Below are 23,563 nucleotides of genomic sequence, written 5' to 3' on the forward strand. Positions count from 1 at the left end.
ATATATATATATATATATATATATATATATATATTTTATTTTATTTTTATTTTTTTTAAGAGCAGTGGTTCAAACTTTTTTGAATCACGGCGCCCTAGAGTATCAGAATTGTATTCACAGTGCCTCTAAGCCAAACGTTTATCGAGAAATTTAGAAAGAAATATTAAATTAAGTAGATTGTGTTTATATGTCATCCTTAGGTTCAATTGTATGGTGAGGGACAAGATTTGCTTCTATTTGTCCAAATATTTTATGATTGGCAGCCGCAAGCACTGGTTTTGCCTACTGCATTGACCATAAGTAATTTGAATTGGTCCTGAACCACCAATTTCAGGCCCACCCTGCAAGTGTCCCAAGGCACCCCAGGGTGCCTAGGCACACAGTTTGAGAACCACTAAGTTAAAGTGCCAGCTCCAGGCCCAACCTGCAATCCCATAGTCCAGTGTCCCACCAGCCTTGCTGAAAGAGAAAAAAAAAAAATCATGTTGGCTTTTGGTTTCCTTTCTTGAAATTTCAGTAAAAATATTTTTGGGGGGGCACTTGGCTTAAAAAAAAAAAAATGTTGACGTGTTAGAAGGGAGGCAGTCAAGATCCCGGGAAAGACCGACACCGGAATCCCGACATATTCTCCCTCCGTAGGTGTCCACGACACCAATAGAGCGAGAATATAATAGTGTGCCGAGCGTAGCAAGGCACCATGCCCGCAGCGTGGCGAGCGAAGCGAGCCTGCAAGGGGCTGCGTTCAGCTCACCACCCCTGTCGGGATTGTGTGGTTGGGATTCCGGCGTCGGTGTTTCGACCGCCGGGATCCCGTCCAGCGGGATTTAGTACTGATCCCGTTAGAATGTGTAAAAATACTAAGAGGGTATTAAATTTTTCACGCAGCAGTCGGCCCAAAAACTGCTGCAAAAACGCATTTTCGTGGGAATACACGCTCCCGTTTTTCGACCTATTCAATTCCAAACGGGTTTCACGTGAAAATTCATGCAGTGAAAAGTGTAGGTGAAAATGAGGAAATCAGCCTGTACCCCCAAAAATTTTAAACTAACATAGGATAACAGAAGACAAGTATATTAGAGATCACATTAAAGAGTTTTGGGGGACTTAAATTGTGTGAAATGGCTGTTATATGCATTTATTTTTAAATGAAAAAAAATATATAGAAAGCAAGTTTTTTGGGCAAAATAAATGCTCTCGTTAAATTTGGGGTACATGAAAATGGGTATAAGTATTTATTTGGGTCATTTTAGGGTACTTTAAAAAAAAAATAAGATTTTACTTACCGATAAATCTATTTCTCGTAGTCCGTAGTGGATGCTGGGGACTCCGTCAGGACCATGGGGATTAGCGGCTCCGCAGGAGACAGGGCACAAAAATAAAGCTTTAGGATCAGGTGGTGTGCACTGGCTCCTCCCCCTATGACCCTCCTCCAAGCCTCAGTTAGGATACTGTGCCCGGACGAGCGTACACAATAAGGAAGGATTTTGAATCCCGGGTAAGACTCATACCAGCCACACCAATCACACCGTACAACTTGTGATCTGAACCCAGTTAACAGTATGACAACGTAGGAGCCTCTGAACAGACGGCTCACAACAATAACAACCAGATTTCTTTGAAACAATAACTATGTACAAGTATTGCAGACAATCCGCACTTGGGATGGGCGCCCAGCATCCACTACGGACTACGAGAAATAGATTTATCGGTAAGTAAAATCTTATTTTCTCTAACGTCCTAGTGGATGCTGGGGACTCCGTCAGGACCATGGGGATTATACCAAAGCTCCCAAACGGGCGGGAGAGTGCGGATGACTCTGCAGCACCGAATGAGAGAACTCCAGGTCCTCTTTAGCCAGGGTATCAAATTTGTAGAATTTTACAAACGTGTTCTCCCCCGACCACGTAGCTGCTCGGCAGAGTTGTAATGCCGATACCCCTCGGGCAGCCGCCCAGGATGAGCCCACCTTCCTTGTGGAATGGGCCTTGACAGATTTAGGCTGTGGCAGGCCTGCCACAGAATGTGCAAGTTGAATTGTGCTACAAATCCAACGAGCAATCGTCTGCTTAGAAGCAGGAGCACCCAGCTTGTTGGGTGCATACAGTATAAACAGCGAGTCAGATTTTCTGACTCCAGCCGTCCTTGAAATATATATTTTCAATGCCCTGACAACGTCCAGCAACTTGGAATCCTCCAAATCGCTAGTAGCCGCAGGCACCACAATAGGCTGGTTCAGGTGAAACGCTGACACCACCTTAGGCAGAAAATGAGGACGCGTCCGCAGTTCTGCCCTGTCCGAATGGAAAATCAGATATGGGCTTTTATACGATAAAGCCGCCAATTCTGACACTCTCCTGGCTGAAGCCAGGGCCAGTAGCATGGTTACTTTCCATGTAAGATATTTCAAATCCGCCGATTTGAGTGGCTCAAACCAATGGGATTTGAGAAAATCCAAAACTACATTAAGGTCCCACGGAGCCACTGGGGGTACAACCGGGGGCTGTATATGTAGTACTCCTTTTACAAAAGTCTGGACTTCAGGAACTGAAGCCAATTCTTTCTGGAAGAAAATCGACAGGGCCGAAATTTGAACCTTAATGGACCCCAACTTGAGGCCCATAGACAATCCTGTTTGCAGGAAATGTAGGAATCGACCCAATTGAAATTCCTCCGTGGGGGCCTTCCTGGCCTCACACCACGCAACATATTTTCTCCAAATGCGGTGATAATGTTGTGCAGTCACCTCCTTCCTGGCTTTTACCAGTGTAGGAATGACCTCTTCCGGAATGCCTTTTTCCCTTAGAATTCGGCGTTCAACCGCCATGCCGTCAAACGCAGCCGCGGTAAGTCTTGGAATAGACACGGTCCCTGCTGAAGCAGGTCCCGTCTTAGAGGTAGAGGCCACGGATCTTCCGTGAGCATCTCCTGAAGTTCCGGGTACCAAGTTCTTCTTGGCCAATCCGGAGCCACGAGTATCGTTCTTACTCCCCTTTGCCGTATAATTCTCAGTACTTTTGGTATGAGAGGCAGAGGAGGAAACACATACACTGACTGGAACACCCACGGCGTTACCAGAGCGTCCACAGCTATTGCCTGAGGGTCTCTTGACCTGGCGCAATACCTGTCCAGTTTTTTGTTGAGGCGAGACGCCATCATGTCCACCTTTGGTTTTTCCCAACGGTTCACAATCATGTGGAAGACTTCTGGATGAAGTCCCCACTCTCCCGGGTGTAGATCGTGTCTGCTGAGGAAGTCTGCTTCCCAGTTGTCCACTCCCGGAATGAACACTGCTGACAGTGCTATCACATGATCTTCCGCCCAGCGAAGAATCCTTGCAGCTTCTGCCATTGCTCTCCTGCTTCTTGTGCCGCCCTGTCTGTTTACGTGGGCGACTGCCGTGATGTTGTCCGACTGGATCAACACCGGCTGACCCTGAAGCAGGGGTTTTGCCAGGCTTAGAGCATTGTAAATCGCTCTTAGCTCCAGTATATTTATGTGAAGAGACATCTCCAGGTTTGACCATACTCCCTGGAAGTTTCTTCCCTGTGTGACCGCTCCCCAGCCTCTCAGACTGGCATCCGTGGTCACCAGGACACAGTCCTGTATGCCGAATCTGCGGCCCTCTAACAGATGAGCACTCTGCAACCACCACAGAAGAGACACCCTTGTCCGTGGCGACAAGGTTATCCGCTGATGCATCTGCAGATGCGATCCGGACCATTTGTCCAGCAGATCCCACTGAAGAGTTCGTGCGTGGAATCTGCCGAATGGAATCGCTTCGTAAGAAGCCACCATCTTTCCCAGGACTCTTGTGCATTGATGCACAGACACTTTCCCTGGTTTTAGGAGGTTCCTGACAAGTTCGGATAACTCCTTGGCTTTCTCCTCCGGAAGAAACACCTTTTTCTGAACCGTGTCCAGAATCATTCCCAGGAACAGCAGACGTGTCGTCGGGGTCAATTGAGATTTTGGAAAATTCAGAATCCACCCGTGCTGTTGCAGCACTATTTAGGTTAGTGCTACTACGTCCCCCAGCTGTTCCCTGGACCTTGCCCTTATCAGGAGGAGATCGTCCAAGTAAGGGATAATTAATACGCCTTTTCTTCGTAGAAGAAACATCATTACGGCCATTACCTTGGTAAAGACCCGAGGTGCCGTGGACAATCCAAACGGCAGCGTCTGAAACTGATAATGACAGTTTTGCACCACGAACCTGAGGTACCCTTGATGTGAAGGGCAAATTGGGACATGCAGGTAAGCATCCTTGATGTCCAGGGACACCATAAAGTCCCCTTCTTCCAGATTCGCTATCACTGCTCTGAGTGACTCCATCTTGAACTTGAATTTTTGTATGTACAGGTTCAAAGATTTCAGATTTAGAATAGGTCTTACCGAGCCGTCCGGCTTCGGTACCACAAATAGTGTGGAATAATACCCCTTTCCCTGTTGTAGGAGGGGTACCTTGACTATCACCTGCTGAGAATACAGCTTGTGAATGGCTTCCAATACCGTCGCCCTGTCTGAGGGAGACGTTGGCAGAGCAGACTTTAGGAACCGGCGAGGGGGAGACTTCTCGAATTCCAACCTGTAACCCTGAGATATTATCTGCAGGATCCAGGGGTCCACCTGTGAGTGAGCCCACTGTGCGCCGAAATTCTTGAGTCGACCCCCCACCGCCCCTGAGTCCGCTTGTAAAGCCCCAACGTCATGCTGAGGGCTTTGCAGAAGCCGGGGGGGGCTTCTGCTCCTGGGTAGAAGCTGCTTGGTGCACTCTCTTACCCTTTCCTTTGCCTCGGGGCAAATATGACTGTCCTTTCGCCCGCTTGTTCCTATAGGAACGAAAGGACTGCGGCTGAAAAGACGGTGTCTTTTTCTGTTGGGAGGGGACCTGAGGTAAAAAGGTGGATTTCCCGGCTGTTGCCGTGGCCACCAAATCCGATAGACCGATTCCCAAATAATTCCTCCCCCTTATACGGCAATACTTCCATATGCCGTTTGGAATCCGCATCACCTGACCATTGTCGCGTCCATAAACTTCTTCTGGCAGATATGGACATCGCACTTACTCTCGATGCCAGAGTGCAAATATCCCTCTGTGCATCTCGCATATATAGAAATGCATCCTTTAAATGCTCTACAGTCAGTAAAATACTGTCCCTATCCAGGGTATCAATATTTTCAGTCAGGGAATCCGACCAAACCACCCCAGCACTGCACATCCATGCAGAGGCGATGGCTGGTCGCAGTATAACACCAGTATGAGTGTATATACTTTTCAGGGTAGTTTCCAGCCTCCTATCTGCTGGATCCTTGAGGGCGGCCGTTTCAGGAGACGGTAACGCCACTTGTTTTGATAAGCGTGTGAGCGCCTTATCCACCCTAGGGGGTGTTTCCCAGCGCGCCCTAACCTCTGGCGGGAAAGGATATAATGCCAATAACTTCTTTGAAATTAGCAGTTTTCTATCGGGGTTAACCCACGCTTCATCACACACTTCATTCAATTCGTCTGATTCAGGAAAAACTACAGGTAGTTTTTTCAGACCCCACATAATACCCCTTTTTGTGGTACATGCAGTATCAGAGATATGTAAAGCCTCCTTCATTGCCGTGATCATATAACGTGTGGCCCTACTGGAAAATACGTTTGTTTCTTCACCGTCGACACTAGATTCGGTGTCCGTGTCTGGGTCTGTGTCGACCGACTGAGGTAAAGGGCATTTTACAGCCCCTGACGGTGTCTGAGACGCCTGTACAGGTACTAACTGGTTTTCCGGCCGTCTCATGTCGTCAACTGATTTTTGTAATGTGCTGACATTATCACGTAATTCCATAAATAAAGCCATCCATTCCGGTGTCGACTCCCTAGGGGGTGACATCACCATTACCGGCAATTGCTCCGCCTCCACACCAACATCGTCCTCATACATGTCGACACATACGTACCGACACAGCAGACACACAGGGAATGCTCTTATCGAAGACAGGACCCCACTAGCCCTTTGGGGAGACAGAGGGAGAGTTTGCCAGCACACACCCAAGCGCTATAAATATATAGGAACAACCCTATAGAAGTGTTGTCTCCCTTATAGCAGCTTAATATATATCAAAAACGACAAAAAAAGTGCCCCCCCCCCCTCTCTTTTTTACCCTGTTTCTGTAGTGCAGTGCAGGGGAGAGTCCTGGGAGCCTTCCTCGCAGCGGAGCTGAGCAGGAAAATGGCGCTGTGTGCTGAGGAGATAGGCCCCGCCCCCTATTTCGGCGGGCTCTTCTCCGGAGTTTGTGAGACCTGGCAGGGGTTAAATACATCCATATAGCCCCAAGGGCTATATGTGATGTATTTTTTAGCCAGAACAAGGTATTCTCATTGCTGCCCAGGGCGCCCCCTGCAGCGCCCTGCACCCTCCGTGACCGCTGGTGTGAAGTGTGTGACAACAATGGCGCACAGCTGCAGTGCTGTGCGCTACCTCATGAAGACTGAAAAGACTTCTGCCGCCGGTTTCTGGACCTCTTCGCTTTTCGGCATCTGTAAGGGGGTCGGCGGCGCGGCTCCGGGACCGGACTCCATGGCTGGGCCTGTGTTCGATCCCTCTGGAGCTAATGGTGTCCAGTAGCCTAAGAAGCCAATCCATCCTGCACGCAGGTGAGTTCACTTCTTCTCCCCTAAGTCCCTCGTTGCAGTGAGCCTGTTGCCAGCAGGACTCACTGAAAATAAAAAACCTAAAAACTTTTTCTAAGCAGCTCTTTAGGAGAGCCACCTAGATTGCACCCTGCTCGGACGGGCACAAAAACCTAACTGAGGCTTGGAGGAGGGTCATAGGGGGAGGAGCCAGTGCACACCACCTGATCCTAAAGCTTTATTTTTGTGCCCTGTCTCCTGCGGAGCCGCTAATCCCCATGGTCCTGACGGAGTCCCCAGCATCCACTAGGACGTTAGAGAAAAAAAGAAAAGTGAAAACTGACCAATTACTCCTACCTGCAAGCCTAAAAACACCTGTCCCAATCATAAAGCACCCCAATATACCTGTCCCATATCTTGAACCCCAATTTCCATCACTTTGTACTTTTTCACCCCAAAAACTACATGTCATTATTGGCCAATTAAAAATAATTAAAAACTTCAACGTGCCTAATTAATCATTAAGGGGGGTGTCCCATGTGTTCTGTACCATAGCCAAACATTTTTACCTTTAAATAAGGATTTTTCCCAACTTTTCACCTGCTCAGAGTAGGTGAAGTGAAATTTGTGAAAAAGTGATCACCGATAAATTTTACAGGATAATTGAATAGTCTAGAATCGTGATTATCACAGCTAACTGAATACCCCCCTAAAAGTATTTTTCTGGCATAAAAAAAAAAAAACAATCAGTGATATGGATGTTGTAATTTGATTATCAGAACTTTAAAAAATTTACCTCAACACAAGGGTGAGAAAACCATCAGCAGCTAAGAAGTTAATGAGGAGGTTCCTGACATTATTTGTTAATTTTTTTAATGGAATTTTCATGTCCTATTTTACACTAGCAGGCGCCCAATGGATCAATTCAATGGTTGCTCCATTTGGGTGCAAGTGCCGTGGGGCGATACTTTTGTTCCCGCCGCCACCTGATGTGGCAAAAAGAAATGTGCAAAATGTCCATGGTTTGGGCACCCTAACCAAAAATTTAGACAGGTTTACTTGCTGTACAAGGCTAAACCCAGGCTATTTGGACATGACAAGCCTGATAATGAATGGGCTCCTGGAACAATTTAATTTCTCTGTAGGACACCCATTAATTAAATTGGCTCCAAAACAATTGAATTTCCCCCTAAGAATCCATATCACCTTTGGAATTAGCTGAGATTATTATTTTAATGGACTAAATATTATTCACATTCCATATATTCTCATATTTCTTGTTCTATTTGCATTCATTTATGGATATATCAAACTTATTTAGAAGAAAATGTGTAAAGCATTACTTTGTGACATTCTCAGCATTATAATGTATTTATTCTCTTCACTTAGTAGCCGCAGGGTTTGCTTTATTTTGGGAGTTAAAGTAATCCAAGTACCCTTTGATTATTTCTTGGTTTTGTTGTAATCCTACTTACTGTAGCACAATTTTGCCTGATAAATGTTCTTGTGTTCAATAAAAACCAAAAATGTTAAATATTTTGAACTAGTTCGGAATAATTATTAATACTTACATTGCAATAAAATGGTGTGGATGCAGCCTCATCTGGGTCTGTTACATCTTCCATCCTAATTCTTCTTAGCTAAAAGAGAACAACCAGAAACAAATGTCATGTCACAGAAATTTACTTTGTGCTTTGTAAAATGCACATAATGCACAAGTGATTACATCTGCAATATTAGTAAAGCTGGGCGTACGCTATACAATTATCTGGCAGATCTGGCTGGTTGGAATGAAGCTCTTGTAATGGATGAAAGCAAATGACAATCGACTATTTGCTCCCAAGCACTGGAAAATTGGCAAAAACGGTCATTCAGACAAATTGGATAAATCCGTGATTTATCCAATTTGGTACTGTAGGTTTTGGAGAACAAACTATTTAATAATTCTTAATATAACCCAATACTACTAATAAACTCTATGGGCGGGATTCAATTCTTTTCACCCCTTTCCACACCCGTTCTGTTTCTGCCCTCAGGGGCGTGGTTATCATTATTTCAGCTCGCTACGCCCGGAGTAGCAAGGCACCCAACCCTTTACACAGCTAAACCTGATTACTATGGGCACAATTTGCGCGATAATGAAGATCATTTTAGAAAGGAAATTGGGCGTGATATATCATTTGAATCCCACCCTATCTGTGTAGATACCATCAACATGCAACTATCAGTGGAACACTGGAATGTATAGACTGTAAAAACAGTTAAGAATTCAATCCACCGGTATACTAGTAAGACGCGGTGAGGTCAATGGCTGGGGAGGCACTGCCTACTATTAGAGCCAGATTTACACACACACACTATATGATTTGGTGGTGAGTTTTGACTATAAAAAGGAAAAGAATAATACAAACATAATACAAATTATATAAAGATTATATTTATAACTTGTAAATATCCTTTTTCTGTATTATAATCATTTTTATAGTCAAAACTCTAAAGTATAGCAGAGTATGACAGGTGAGGCTCTGCCTCCCCTGACCGCAAGTCCCTGCGGTAAACTAGAGTATGTGTGCATAGAAGTTACAATTATACTATCATGCACAGGAATCCCTGGACAATCTCAATGTTATTTATTACATATTTCATATTCTCCATGTAACCATTTATAGATACATCATTCTCAAGTTAAAAAGTAAAATGATGTGACATAGCATATGTAAAGAATTGACATTGAACTTTCTAGAATAAAATGTACACTCGAATGCAACAAATGAAAGCCAACGCCCACTCATGACATTACTATGTACATAGTAGATCTCCAGTTAAAAGGCAGACCTTAACCATTAACTCATGCACACTTCCCAGGGTAGGCTAAAGGGCCCCATACACTAGAATGATGTGTCTAGAGGCTGAAGTCGGGGCGATTTCCCTTGAACTCTTCCGGGAGCTTCCCGGGAGTGTTTATATACGATTCCAAACAATTTGGTACAATGTTACTTTTTTGAGCATGCTATACATCGCATAGGATATGTCATGCGCCTACATATCGCATGGGATGTATAGCATGCATTCACAGGTACCATCAGATACATCTGATGGGCTGGATTAGGGTGCTTCAAACTTCCTACTATAGATCGCATGCGATATATCGCGAGCACAAAAACCACACTTTTTTCCGTTCGATTCCATACAATTCCACTTGATCATGACAAATAACGAGTGCAGCACCAACGACCTGGAGGAGTCGACCAGACGCTCATGGGGCCACGCATCGGATCGGATACACAGCAAAAATGCACGATTTCCCTCTACATATCGGCCGGAATGACCGAATTGAGCTGAAATTTAGCAAAATCGTTCTAGTGTATGGAGCCCTTAAGAGACAAACATGCTTTGAAGCTCAAACTACAGACATCGACCGGATCTTATCCAAATTGGCTCTATCAATTAAGTATCCTCACTGGCTGGCAGAGTTGAGGGGCTGGTAACCTGTATCAGGTGAGACCCGGAAGTCTTGCAGCAGCCGGCGGACCCTGCATTAACCCAGCCGGTGCGTATAATCCTGCACATACCAATATTCAAGGCACCAGCAGCGGTAAGCAGAACCCAGGAAAACATCACATCTTGAACAACTCACCCGGAGGTGAGCACAGTAGAGACAGAGGGGTAAGGGGCCCTACACACTCGGCGATGCGCCGCCGAGGTGCCCGACGGCCGATACGGCCGACGAGCAACCCGGCGGCGGGGGGGCAGTGACGGGGGGAGTGAAGTTTCTTCACTCCCCCCGTCACCCGGCTGCATTGAAGTGCAGGCAAATATGGACGAGATCGTCCATATTGGCCTGCATGCACAGCCGACGGGAGATCAGCGATGAACGAGCGCGGGGACGCGCATCGTTCATCGCTTAAGTCTCCACACTGAAAGATATGAACGAGTTCTCGTTCATTTATGAACGAGATCGTTCATATCTTTCAAAATATCGCCAAGTGTGTAGGGCCTATAAGATTGTGGACCTGTTGGGAACAGGACGTTGAACCTCCAGAAACATAGACTACTCTAAATATTATAACAAGCGTATCCACTATTTGTTTGTTTGTTTTTTTGCTTTATTCAAACCGGGACTATTTATCTTTTTGCTTTCCATGCATATAATAATGTTTTTATAATTGGTCATTCACACAAATTAGAGCACTGTTAATAAATCATTCAAGAGAACTAGCCTCAGTTTCTGCAACATTCTCATTCAAAAGGAATTCCATATACCAAGCACAGACTCTCTTCCCCTCTTAATCATGTGCTAATTAGAAGGGTATTGGGAAAACCTACAGGGTTTTGCTAATTCTCTGGATCACTTAGTAGTGAGGCACATAGTCCTCTATAATCTGTATACTGTAGCTATAAAAAGGAAAAAGAAAAAAAACATTCCTTCTGTTAGGTAATAAGGTCGTACAAACGGAAAAAAAGGGGATTAATATACCAAGTGGCATCCCGCAAAAGCCGCCACTTCCTGGTGTGTTTAAGTCAAAATGTAAAGAGTCAATGCTTTTAATAGTAATACAGTACATATCATCTGAGTATATAAACACCAAGATCATTTAAAAGGCTCCTTCTACAGTGTAGGTCATAGAAACTGATAAACGCTTCAATGTAGGCAATGCAAGTGGAATAGCGTAAGACAAGGTAATTTTTAAAAAGTATTGAGAAGTCCTTCACTAATGCATAATTTTGCTATTACAGGGGGAAAAATAGGATTTTAATACCTACCGGTAAATCCTTTTCTCTTAGTCCGTAGAGGATGCTGGGGACACCATTAGAACCATGGGGTATAGACGGGATCCGCAGGAGACATGGGCACTTTAAGACTTTGAAAGGGTGTGAACTGGCTCCTCTCTCTATGCCCCTCCTCCAGACTCCAGTTATAGGAACTGTGCCCAGGGAAACGGACATTTCGAGGAAAGGATTTATTGTTAAACTAAGGTGAGATTCATACCAGCTCACACCTCAACCATGCCGCAGAACATGGCATTCAACAGAACACAGGCTAACGGCATGAACAATTGCAGCAACAGGCTGACAAACGTAACACAACATATGTGTAACCAGAACTATTAACTGCAGATACAGTACGCACTGGGACGGGTGCCCAGCACCCTCTACGGACTAAGAGAAAAGGATTTACTGGTAGGTATTAAAATCCTATTTTCTCATACGTCCTAGAGGATGCTGGGGACACCATTAGAACCATCGGGTTATACCAAAGCTCTAGAACGGGCGGGAGACTGCAGACGACTCTGCAGCACCGATTGACCGAACTTAAGGTCTTCATCGGCCAAGGTGTCAAACTTGTAGAACTTTGCAAAAGTGTTTGACCCCGACCAAGTAGCTGCTCGGCAGAGTTGCAATGCTGAGCCAACCCGGGCAGCCGACCAGGATGAGCCCACCTTCCTGGTGGAATGGGCCTTAACTGATTCCGGTAATGGTAATCCAACCGTGAAATGGGCCTGCTGAATCGTGTTACAGATCCAGCGCGCAATGGTCTGTTTGGAAGCAGGACACCCAACCTTGTTGGGAGTATACACGACAAACAGAGCCTCTGTTTTCCTAATCTGAGCCGTTCTGGCGACATAAATCTTCAAAGCTCTGACCACATCCAGAAATTTTGACTCAACGAAGGCATCAGTAGCCACAGGTACCACGATAGGTTGGTTTATGTGGAAAGAGGAAACCACCTTCGGTAAAAATTGCTGACGTGTCCTCAATTCAGCTCTATCTTCATGGATGCTCTTGTGAGACAAGGCCGCTAACTCAGACACCCGTCTTACAGATGCCAAGGCCAACAACATGACTACCTTCCAAGTAAGGAACTTTAACTCAACCTTACGCAAAGGTTCAAACCAAAGAGATTGCAGGAACTGCAACACCACATTCAGATCCCAAGGCGCCACTGGGGGCACAAAGGGAGGTTGGATGTGTAGTACGCCTTTCACGAAGGTCTGAACTTCTGGAAGGGAGGCCAATTCTTTCTGAAAGAAAATCGATAAGGCCGAAATTTGCACTTTAATTGAGCCCAACTCTAGGCCCGCATCCACACCAGCTTGTAAAAAACGGAGCAAACGCCCCAGCTGAAATTCCTCCGTAGGAGCCTTCTTGGATTCACACCAAGACACATATTTCCTCCAAATACGGTGGTAATGCTTTGCCGTTACTTCTTTTCTAGCCTGAAGAAGTGTGGGAATGACTTCACTGGGAATACCCTTTCGGGCTAGGATTTGGCGTTAAACTGCCATGCCGTCAAACGCAGCCGCGGTAAGTCTTGATACACGCACGGTCCTCGTTGTAACAGGTCCTCTCGTAGAGGAAGAGGCCAGGGATCTTCTATGAGCAACTCCTGAAGATCTGGATACCAGGCCCTCCTTGGCCAGTCCGGAACAATGAGTATCGCCTGAACCCTTGTCTTATAATCTTTATCACCTTTGGAATGAGTGGAAGTGGAGGGAACACGTAGACCGATGGAAACACCCACGGTGTCACCAGGGAGTCCACCGCTATTGCTTGCGGGTCCCTCGACCTGGAACAATATCTCTGAAGTTTCATGTTGAGGCGAGATGCCATCATGTCTATTTGAGGAATTCCCCAACGACTTGTCACTTCTGTAAAGACCTCTTGATGAAGACCCCACTCTCCTGGATGGAGATCGTGTCTGCTGAGGAAGTCTGCTTCCCAGTTGTCCACTCCTGGAATGAAGACCGCTGACAGAGCGCTTACATGTTTCTCCGCCCAGCGAAGAACTTTCGTGGCCTCCGCCATCGCCGCTCTGCTCTTTGCTCCGCCCTGGCGGTTTATGTACGCCACTGCTGTTATGTTGTCCGACTGAATCAAGACGGGCAGACCGCAAAGAAGATATTCTGCTTGCAGAAGGCCGTTGTAAATGGCCCTTAATTCCAGAATGTTTATGTGCAGACAAGCTTCCTGGCTTGACCATTTTCCCTGGAAATTTCTTCCCTGTGTGACTGCTCCCCAGCCTCGGAGACTTGCATCTGTGGTCATGAGGATCCAATCCTGAATCCCGAACTTGTGTCCCTCTAGGAGGTGAGAACTGTGCAGCCACCACAGGAGTGAGATTCTGGTCCCGGAAAAGATAAGGTTATCTTCCGGTTCATGTCCAGGTGATACCCGGACCACTTGTCCAACAGGTCCCACTGAAAGTCTCTGGCATGGAACCTGCCAAACGGTACGGCCAAGTAGGCCGCCACCATCTTGCCTAGCAACAGAGTACATTGAAGAATCGACAATCTTGCCGGTGTTAGAATCTGTTTCACCATGTTCTGTATTTCCAGAGCTTTTTCTTCTGGAAGAAAAACTCTTTGTATTCTGTATCCAGAATCATACCCAGGAACGACAGCCGTGTTGTCGGAACCAGCTGTGATTTTGACAAGTTTAGGAGCCAACCATGCTTGTCACACACCAGAGGCGGCGTTCGCCGCGCTTACCCCTGCGTGTCTGCTGGTCGGTGTTGCGGCCTCTGCCTTCGGTGGGCCACGGGCTCCGGCGTCTGGTTGGCGCGGCTACCGGCGGTTCTCCGGGGCATGGGCGCAGGTGATGTCATCAGACTGCTCCGCCAATCCAGTGCTGGCGGGAGATTCAAAGTCAGACGCCGGACAGAGCTTCAGTGCCTGAGTATCGTCTTTCCCTGACGTAGATGCCAGTGCTCTTGTTCCCGGCAAGGATCTCTGCAGGTGTACTCCAGTGTCTCCGGCATTTCCAGCGGCCAGTTCGCTACACCGGCTCCAGTGTATTCAGCGGCCGGTAATCTCTCTGCGTACCAGTCATAAGTGTTCCTAGTAATCAGCGTTTCAAGTCTCCGTTCTCAAGTTCCACAAATCCAACAGCATCTCAGTCTCCGTTCCAAAGTTCTACAAATCTACAGCGTCTAAAACCCCTGCACTTCAGTTTCTCACATCAGGGTCTCAATCTCCATTCTCAAGCTCTGCAAATCCACAGCGTCTAAAACCCCTGCACTTCAGTTTCTCACATCTTCAGCGTCTGTCACCACTCACAAGTTCTTAAACCATCTGTGCTATTTTAGAACTCTCAATTGGGATAGCGCAATACACGGCCGAGCTTGGCCGTAACACGGAGACGTCATCACCCGTGGCCGGAGGAAGAGACTGACAGCGTGCGTTCCACGGCCCGCTGGACGCAGCGGAAGCAAAGCACGCCGGAGCCCTGCCATCGGCCCTAACAACGGAAGCGGCTTCCATCTAACAGCCACTCAGTCACCACTCAGGATAGGGAAAGATTCACCATACCACGTACTTTAACACCGTGTAACATCTGCTACCCCGTTATTCACTCAAAAGAGTGTAAACATTACTGAAACTATCCAACCTTCTTTTTTCACAGGTGCCACTAGTTATAACATTATCATTTTAATCATTAGTTATAACAATATTTTTACCCTTAGCGCTCTTCTTTTTAAACCATTACCATATTTATAAGAGTTGCTTATTACAAGCGCAGCATTACCTTTGTTTTACATCTGTGCTATTAATCATCATTCATAAGCTCTATAAGTTATCAGTGACTTTCAAACATCACCCACAGTTTCTTCAATTACCAGCATCCCCAATACTGCTTGCTAAACCCTTCAGTGGGTCTGGACATTTCCTCATTTACTCCTTTTTGGCATTTGACTAAGTTGTTTTCCTTTGCAATAAAGCTCTTTAATATTTCATCAAACTCCACTGTCAGCGTCCTGTATGAGGAAATCCTATATCAGGCCTTCCCTTTTCCAGCTCAGTTGTGGTTCCTCTTCCCAACCATCGGAAGGATCCCAGAGTTCACAACACCCTCAGTCTAGGCCAGTGACAATGCTGCAGAATCGTCAGTGAAAGCGCAACGTTTTTCAGCAATTGCTCCTTGGATCTCGCCTTTATGAGGAGATCGTCCAAGTACGGGATAATTGTGACACCCTGCTGGCGCAGGAGAACCATCATTTCCGCGCTAACCTTGGTGAAAATTCTCGGAGCCGTGGACAGACCAAACGGCAACGTCTGAAATTGGTAATGACAATCCTGAACCACAAACCTCAGGTAAGCCTGATGTGGAGGATATATGGGGACTTGTAAGTAGGGATCCTTTATGTCGACCGACACCATGAAATACCCTTCCTCCAGACTGGAGATCACTGCTCGGAGAGATTCCATCTTGAATTTGAATTTTTTTAGATAGAAATTGAGGGATTTTAGGTTCAGAATCGGTCTGACTGAGCCATCCGGCTTCGGGACCACGAACAGGCTCGAATAAAAGCCTTCCCCCTGTTGTCACGGGGGTACCGTGACAATTACTTGATTTTGACACAGCTTTAGTATTGAAGCGCATACTACCTCTCTTTCTGGAAGAGAAGCTGGCAAGGCAGATTTGAAAAATCGGTGAGGGGGCACGTCTTGAAACTCCAATTTGTACCCTTGGGCTACTATTTCTAATATCCAAGGGTCCAGGGCCGAGTGAATCCAGACCTGACTGAAGAGTTGGAGGCGTGCCCCTACTTATGCGGACTTCCGCAGAGGAGCCCCAGCGTCATGCGGTGGATTTGGTAGAAGCCGGGGAGGACTTCTGCTCTTGGGAACTTGCCACAGCCTGTGACCTTTCTCCCCTTCCTCTTCCTCTCGTAGCAAGGAAGGAGGACCCTCGTCCTCTTTTGTATTTATTGGACCGAAAGGACTGCATCTGATAGTGGGGCGTTTTCTTTTGTTGTGCAGGAACATAAGGTAAAAATGACGACTTAGCCGTAGATACCAGGTCAGTGAGGCCGTTACCAAACAAGACACTACCGTTAAACAGTAGAGACTCCATAGTCTTCTTAGAGTCGGCATCAGCATTCCATTGATGAATCCACAATGCCCTCCTAGCTTGATCCCAAAAGGCCAATATCCGTCGCAGCTTCCTTTAGATAGGCTGCAGCATCCTTGATATGACCCAGTGTCAAAAGTATGCTATCCCTGTCCAGGGTATCTATTTTAGATGACAAGTTATCTGCCCACTTTTCAATAGCGCTACTCACCCACGCCGATGCAACGGCAGGCCTGAGCAGCGTACCCGTAGTGTCATAAATGGCTTTTAGTGTATTTTCCTGCTTACAATCCGCAGGATCCTTCAGGGCTGCCGTGTCCGGAGACGGAAGCGCTACCTTTTTGGACAGCCGCGACAGAGCTTTGTCCACCGTTGGGGTTGACTCCCACTTTTCCCTGTCCCCAGAGGGGAACGGATATGCCACCAGAATTCTCTTGGGGACCTGGAATTTCTTGTCAGGGTTTTCCCAAGCCTTTTCAAAAAGAGCGTTCAGTTCATGAGAGGGAGGGAATGTTACCTCAGGTTTCTTTCCTTTATACATACAGACCCTAGTATCAGGAACAGTAGGGTCTTCCGTGATATGTAATACCTCTTTAATAGCCACAATCATGTACTGAATGCTCTTAGCCAGTTTAGGATTCAATCTGGCATCACTATAGTCAACATTGGAATCAGAGTCCGTGTCGGTACCTGTATCCGCTATCTGGGTAAATGCACGTTTCTGTGACCCCGAGGAGGTCTGAACTTGTGACAATGCATCCTCCATGGACTTTCTCCATGTCTGGGCACGAGACTCTGATTTATCTAATCTTTTATGCAACCGAGCCACATTAGCATTCAGAACACTTAAAACATTTACCCAATCAGCCGTCGGCATTGCCGACACGGTCACTCCCACAGTCTTTTCTGTCCCCGTACCAGCCTCCTACTGGGAAGAGCACTCAGCCTCAGACATGTCGACACACTCGTACCGACACCCACAACCACACTGGGGCTGTAGGGGACACAGACCCACAGCCAAGCCTGTCAGAGAAACACAGAGGGAGTTTATGCCAGCTCACAACCCAGCGCCTATCCCGGTAATGAAACAATTAAAATAATGCCTCAGACCTGTTAGCGTTTTTATAATACTAATAACAGCACCAAATTACTGTGTCCCCCCCACCCAGTTTTGCACCGTTACTTGTACAGTAGTGAGGAGGTCAGGACCAGTGTTTGAGGAGAAAATGGCGCCGAGTAGAGCTGTGAGGGCTAAGCCACGCCCCTTAATGGCGCGCTTCAGTCCCGCTATTTATTTAAATATTTATACTGGCGGGGGTCCGTTTTTTGGTCCCTAGGCACCGTAAGCCTCTTTTGCCAGTGTATTTGTGTAGGTTTAATGCTGCCCAGGGCGCCCCCCCTGCGCCCTGCACCCTGTAGTGCCGCTGTGTGTGGGAGCATGGCGCGTAGCAAAACCGCTGCACAGTCCCTCAAGCCGTCACTGAAGTCTTCTGATCTTCTCTACTCACCCGTCTTCTGACTTCTGGCTCCAAGGGGGGTCACGGCGCGGCTCCGGGAACGAGCATCTAGGCGTACCTAGCGATCAGACCCTCTGGAGCTAATGGTGTCCAGTAGCCTAAGAAACAGAGCCCTTGAACTCACAGAAGTAGGTCTGCTTCTCTCCCATCAGTCCCAGGATGCAGGGAGCCTGTTGCCAGCAATGCTCCCTGAAAATAATAAACCTAACATAAGTCTTTTTCTGAGAAACTCTGGAGAGCCTATCAGTGTGCATCAAGTCTCACAGGGCACAGAATCTAACTGGAGTCTGGAGGAGGGGCATAGAGGGAGGAGCCAGTTCACACCCCTTCTAAAGTCTTAAAGTGCCCATGTCTCCTGCGGATCCCGTCTATACCCCATGGTTCTTGAAGCATCCCCAGCATCCTCTAGGACGTATGAGAAATAACAGTCTCTATTTTCTCAATCAAATTGGGTGCTGCTGATATGTGGTGCTTATACACTGTTATACAGAAAGCAAGAGTAGCCTTTCATCTACCCTTTTCCACTAGTGATGCGGGTCGCAGCCGGGAGCCTGACACGGGTGCTACTCTGCTGCAACCCGCACCAGAACCCCCTTTCCCACTGCACTCACCAACCTGGCATATTTCAGGGTGACACGGCAGGGGCGGCGCTGGGACATCACATGATCTCCCAGCGCCGCCCTTCCATACACTGAGCGGGAGCCGTGTCGCATCGACACGGCTTCCATTTACACTGCACAGCTTACCGGGTTGAACTCGTGTTGAACCCGGTAAGCTACCCGGGTAGGATTCCCGGATCACTTGATCCGGGTTTTTGCAGAGGGAGCCGTTTCCACTAGCAAAAAATAAGAATTTACTCACCGGTAATTCTATTTCTCGTAGTCCGTAGTGGATGCTGGGTACTCCGTAAGGACCATGGGGAATAGCAGGCTCCGCAGGAGACTGGGCACTCTAAAAGAAAGATTAGGTACCATCTGGTGTGCACTGGCTCCTCCCTCTATGCCCCACCTCCAGACCTCAGTTAGGGAAACTGTGCCTGGAAGAGCTGACATTACTAGGAAAGGATTTGGAATCCAGGGTAAGACTCATACCAGCCACACCAATCACACCGTACAACTTGTGATAACTACACCCAGTAAAAAGTATGAAACAACAAATGAGCCTCAGTAATAGATGGCTCATAACAAAAACCCTTTAGTTAAGCAATAACTATATACATGTATTGCAGAGTGTCCACACGTGGGACGGGCTCCCAGCATCCACTACGGACTACGAGAAATAGAATTACCGGTGAGTAAATTCTTATTTTCTCTGACGTCCTAGTGGATGCTGGGTACTCCGTAAGGACCATGGGGAATATACCAAAGCTCCCAAACGGGCGGGAGAGTGCGGATGACTCTGCAGCACCGAATGAGCAAACTCAAGGTCCTCCTCAGCCAGGGTATCAAACTTGTAGAATTTTGCAAAAGTGTTTGAACCCGACCAAGTAGCAGCTCGGCAAAGTTGTAAAGCCGAGACCCCTCAGGCAGCCGCCCAAGAAGAGCCCACCTTCCTCGTGGAATGGGCTTTTACAGATTTAGGATGCGGCAGTCCAGCCGCAGAATGTGCAAGTTGAATCGTGCTACAGATCCAGCGAGCAATAGTCTGCTTTGAAGCAGGAGCACCCAACTTGTTGGGTGCATGCAGGATAAATAGCGAGTCAGTTTTCCTGACTCTAGCCGTCCTGGAAACATAGATTATCAGGGCCCTGACTACGTCCCGCAACTTGGAATCCTCCACGTCCCGAGTAGCAGCAGGCACCACAATAGGTTGGTTTAAATGAAACGCTGATACCACCTTAGAAAGAAATTGGGGACGAGTCCTCAATTCCGCCCTATCCATATGGAAAATCAGATAAGGGCTTTTACATGACAAAGCCGCCAATTCTGACACACGCCTGGCCGAAGCCAAGGCCAACAGCATGACCACTTTCCACGTGAGATATTTTAGCTCCACGGTTTTAAGTGGCTCAAACCAATGCGACTTTAGGAAATCCAACACCACGTTGAGATCCCAAGGTGCCACTGGAGGCACAAAAGGGGGTTGAATATGCAGCACTCCTTTAACAAATGTCTGAACTTCAGGCAGTGAAGCCAGTTCTTTTTGAAAGAAAATCGACAGAGCCGAAATCTGGACCTTAATGGAACCCAATTTGAGGCCCATAGTCACCCCTGACTGTAGGAAGTGCAGAAATCGACCAAGCTGAAATTCCTCCGTCGGGGCCCTCCTGGCCTCACACCAAGCAACATATTTCCGCCATATGCGGTGATAATGTTTTGCGGTCACATCCTTCCCAGCTTTAATCAGCGTAGGAATGACTTCCTCCGGAATGCCCTTTTCCTTTAGAATCCGGTGTTCAACCGCCATGCCGTCAAACGCAGCCGCGGTAAGTCTTGGAACAGACAGGGCCCCTGCTGCAGCAGGTCCTGTCTGAGCGGCAGAGGCCAAGGGTCCTCTGAGATCATTTCTTGAAGTTCTGGGTACCAAGCTCTTCTTGGCCAATCCGGAACAATGAGTGTAGTTCTTACTCCTCTCCTGCTTATTATCCTCAGTACCTTGGGTATGAGATGAAGAGGAGGGAACACCTAAACCGACTGGTACACCCACGGTGTCACTAGAGCGTCCACAGCTATCGCCTTAGGGTCCCTTGACCTGGCGCAATATCTTTTTAGCTTTTTGTTGAGGCGGGACGCCATCATGTCCACCTGTGGCCGTTCCCAACGGTTTACAATCAGCTGGAAGACCTCTAGATGAAGTCCACACTCTCCCGGGTGGAGGTCGTGCCTGCTGAGGAAGTCTGCTTCCCAGTTGTCCACTCCCGGAATGAACACTGCTGACAGTGCTAGCACGTGATTTTCCGCCCATCGGAGAATCCTTGTGGCTTCTGCCATTGCCGTCCTGCTTCTTGTGCCGCCCTGTCGGTTTACATGGGCGACCGCCGTGATGTTGTCTGACTGGATCAGTACCGGCTGGTGTAGAAGCAGGGGTTTTGCCTGACTTAGGGCATTGTAAATGGCCCTTAGTTCTAGAACATTTATGTGTAGGGAAGTCTCCTGACTCGACCATAGTCCTTGGAAGTTTCTTCCCTGTGTGACTGCCCCCCAGCCTCGAAGGCTGGCATCCGTGGTCACCAGGACTCAGTCCTGTATGCCGAATCTGCGGCCCTCTAGAAGATGAGCACTCTGCAGCCACCACAGCAGAGACACCCTGGTTCTTGGAGACAGGGTTATTATCCGATGCATCTGAAGATGCGATCCGGACCATTGGCCCAACAGGTCCCACTGAAAGATTCTGGCATGGAACCTGCCGAAAGGAATTGCTTCGTAAGAAGCCACCATCTTTCCCAGGACTCGCGTGCAGTGATGCACCGACACCTGTTTTGGTTTCAGGAGGTCTCTGACTAGAGATGACAGCTCCTTGGCTTTCTCCTCCGGGAGAAACACTTTTTTCTGGACTGTGTCCAGAATCATTCCCAGGAACAGTAGACGTGTCGTCGGAACCAGCTGTGACTTTGGAATATTCAGAATCCAACCGTGCTGGTGTAGTACCTCCTGAGATAGTGCTACTCCTACCAACAACTGCTCCCTGGATCTCGCCTTTATTAGGAGATCGTCCAAGTACGGGATAATTAAAACTCCCTTTTTTCGAAGGAGTATCATCATTTCCGCCATTACCTTGGTAAACACCCTCGGTGCCGTGGACAGTCCAAACGGCAGTGTCTGGAATTGGTAATGGCAATTCTGTACCGCAAATCTGAGGTACTCCTGGCGAGGATGATAAATGGGGACATGCAGGTAAGCATCCTTGATGTCCAGGGATACCATGTAATCCCCCTCGTCCAGGCTTGCAATAACCGCACTGAGCGATTCCATCTTGAACTTGAATTTTTTTATGTATGTGTTCAAGGATTTCAAATTTAAAATGGGTCTCACCGAACCGTCCGGTTTCGGTACCACAAACAGTGGGGAATAGTAACCCCGTCCTTGTTGAAGTAGGGGCACCTTGACTATCACCTGCTGGGAATACAGCTTGTGAATTGCCTCTAGCACAGCCTCCCTGCCCGAGGGAGTTGTTGGCAAGGCAGATTTGAGGAAACGGCGGGGGGGAGACGCCTCGAATTCCAGCTTGTACCCCTGAGATACTACTTGAAAGATCCAGGGATCCACCTGTGAGCGAGCCCACTGATTGCTGAAATTTTTGAGGCGGCCCCCCACCGTACCTGGCTCTGCCTGTGGAGCCCCACCGTCATGCGGCGGACTTGGAAGAAGCGGGGGAGGACTTTTGCTCCTGGGAACCTGCTGTTTGTTGCAGCCTTTTTCCCCTACCTCTGCCTCTGGACAGAAAAGACCCGCCTTTTCCTCGCCTGTTTTTCTGGGTCCGAAAGGACTGTACCTGATAAAACGGCGCTTTCTTAGGCTGTGAGGGAACATGGGGTAAAAATGCTGACTTCCCAGCTGTTGCTGTGGAAACTAGGTCCGAGAGACCATCCCCGAATAACTCCTCACCCTTATAAGGCAAAACTTCCATGTGCCTTTTGGAATCTGCATCCCCTGTCCACTGCCGAGTCCATAAGCCTCTCCTAGCAGAAATGGACAATGCACTTATTTTAGATGCCAGCCGGCAGATCTCCCTCTGTGCATCTCTCATGTATAAGACTGAGTCTTTTATATGCTCTATGGTTAGCAGAATAGTGTCCCTGTCTAGGGTGTCAATATTTTCTGACAAGGAATCTGACCATGTAGCGGCAGCACTGCACATCCATGCTGACGCAATAGCTGGTCTAAGTATAATGCCTGAGTGTGTATATACAGACTTCAGGATCGCCTCCTGCTTTCTATCCGCAGGCTCCTTCAGGGCGGCCGTATCCGGAGACGGAAGTGCCACCTTTTTAGACAAACGTGAGAGCGCTTTATCCACCCTAGGAGGTGTTTCCCAACGTGCCCTATCCTCTGACGGGAAAGGGAACGCCATTAATAATTTTTTTTAGAGATTACCAATCTTTTAATCTGGGAAAGCCCACGCTTCTTCACACACTTCATTTAATTCTTCAGATGGGGGAAAAACTATGGGTAGTTTTTTCTCCCCAAACATAATACCCTTTTTAGTGGTACCTGGGTTTATATCCGAAAATAAGAATTTACTTACCGATAATTCTATTTCTCGTAGTCCGTAGTGGATGCTGGGGACTCCGTCAGGACCATGGGGAATAGCGGCTCCGCAGGAGACAGGGCACAAAATTAAAAGTTTGACCACTAGGTGGTGTGCACTGGCTCCTCCCCCTATGACCCTCCTCCAAGCCTCAGTTAGGATACTGTGCCCGGACGAGCGTACACAATAAGGAAGGATTTTGAATCCCGGGTAAGACTCATACCAGCCACACCAATCACCCTGTACAACTTGTGATCTGAACCCAGTTAACAGCATGATAACAGAGGAGCCTCTGAAACGATGGCTTCCAACAATAATAACCCGATTTTTGTAACAATAACTATGTACAAGTATTGCAGACAATCCGCACTTGGGATGGGCGCCCAGCATC

At 47.5% G+C, this 23,563-nt stretch overlaps 1 protein-coding gene across 3 annotated transcripts in view; it reads right to left on the reverse strand.

Annotated features, from left to right (window-relative positions):
• The window catches only part of LOC134927810 (mediator of DNA damage checkpoint protein 1-like), an 840,332-nt gene that overhangs the window by 746,148 nt on the left and 70,621 nt on the right, over positions 1–23,563 (reverse strand). For all 3 annotated transcript variants that reach the window (XM_063922788.1, XM_063922787.1, XM_063922786.1), the window contains exon 2: positions 8,188–8,256. In XM_063922788.1, the coding sequence (XP_063778858.1) occupies positions 8,188–8,241 (54 nt within the window). In that variant the 5' untranslated portion in view covers positions 8,242–8,256. The remainder of the gene's footprint in view (positions 1–8,187; positions 8,257–23,563) is intronic.

The sequence above is a fragment of the Pseudophryne corroboree genome, chromosome 5 (genome assembly GCF_028390025.1).
Source record: "Pseudophryne corroboree isolate aPseCor3 chromosome 5, aPseCor3.hap2, whole genome shotgun sequence".
Taxonomy (NCBI): Eukaryota; Metazoa; Chordata; class Amphibia; order Anura; family Myobatrachidae; genus Pseudophryne; species Pseudophryne corroboree.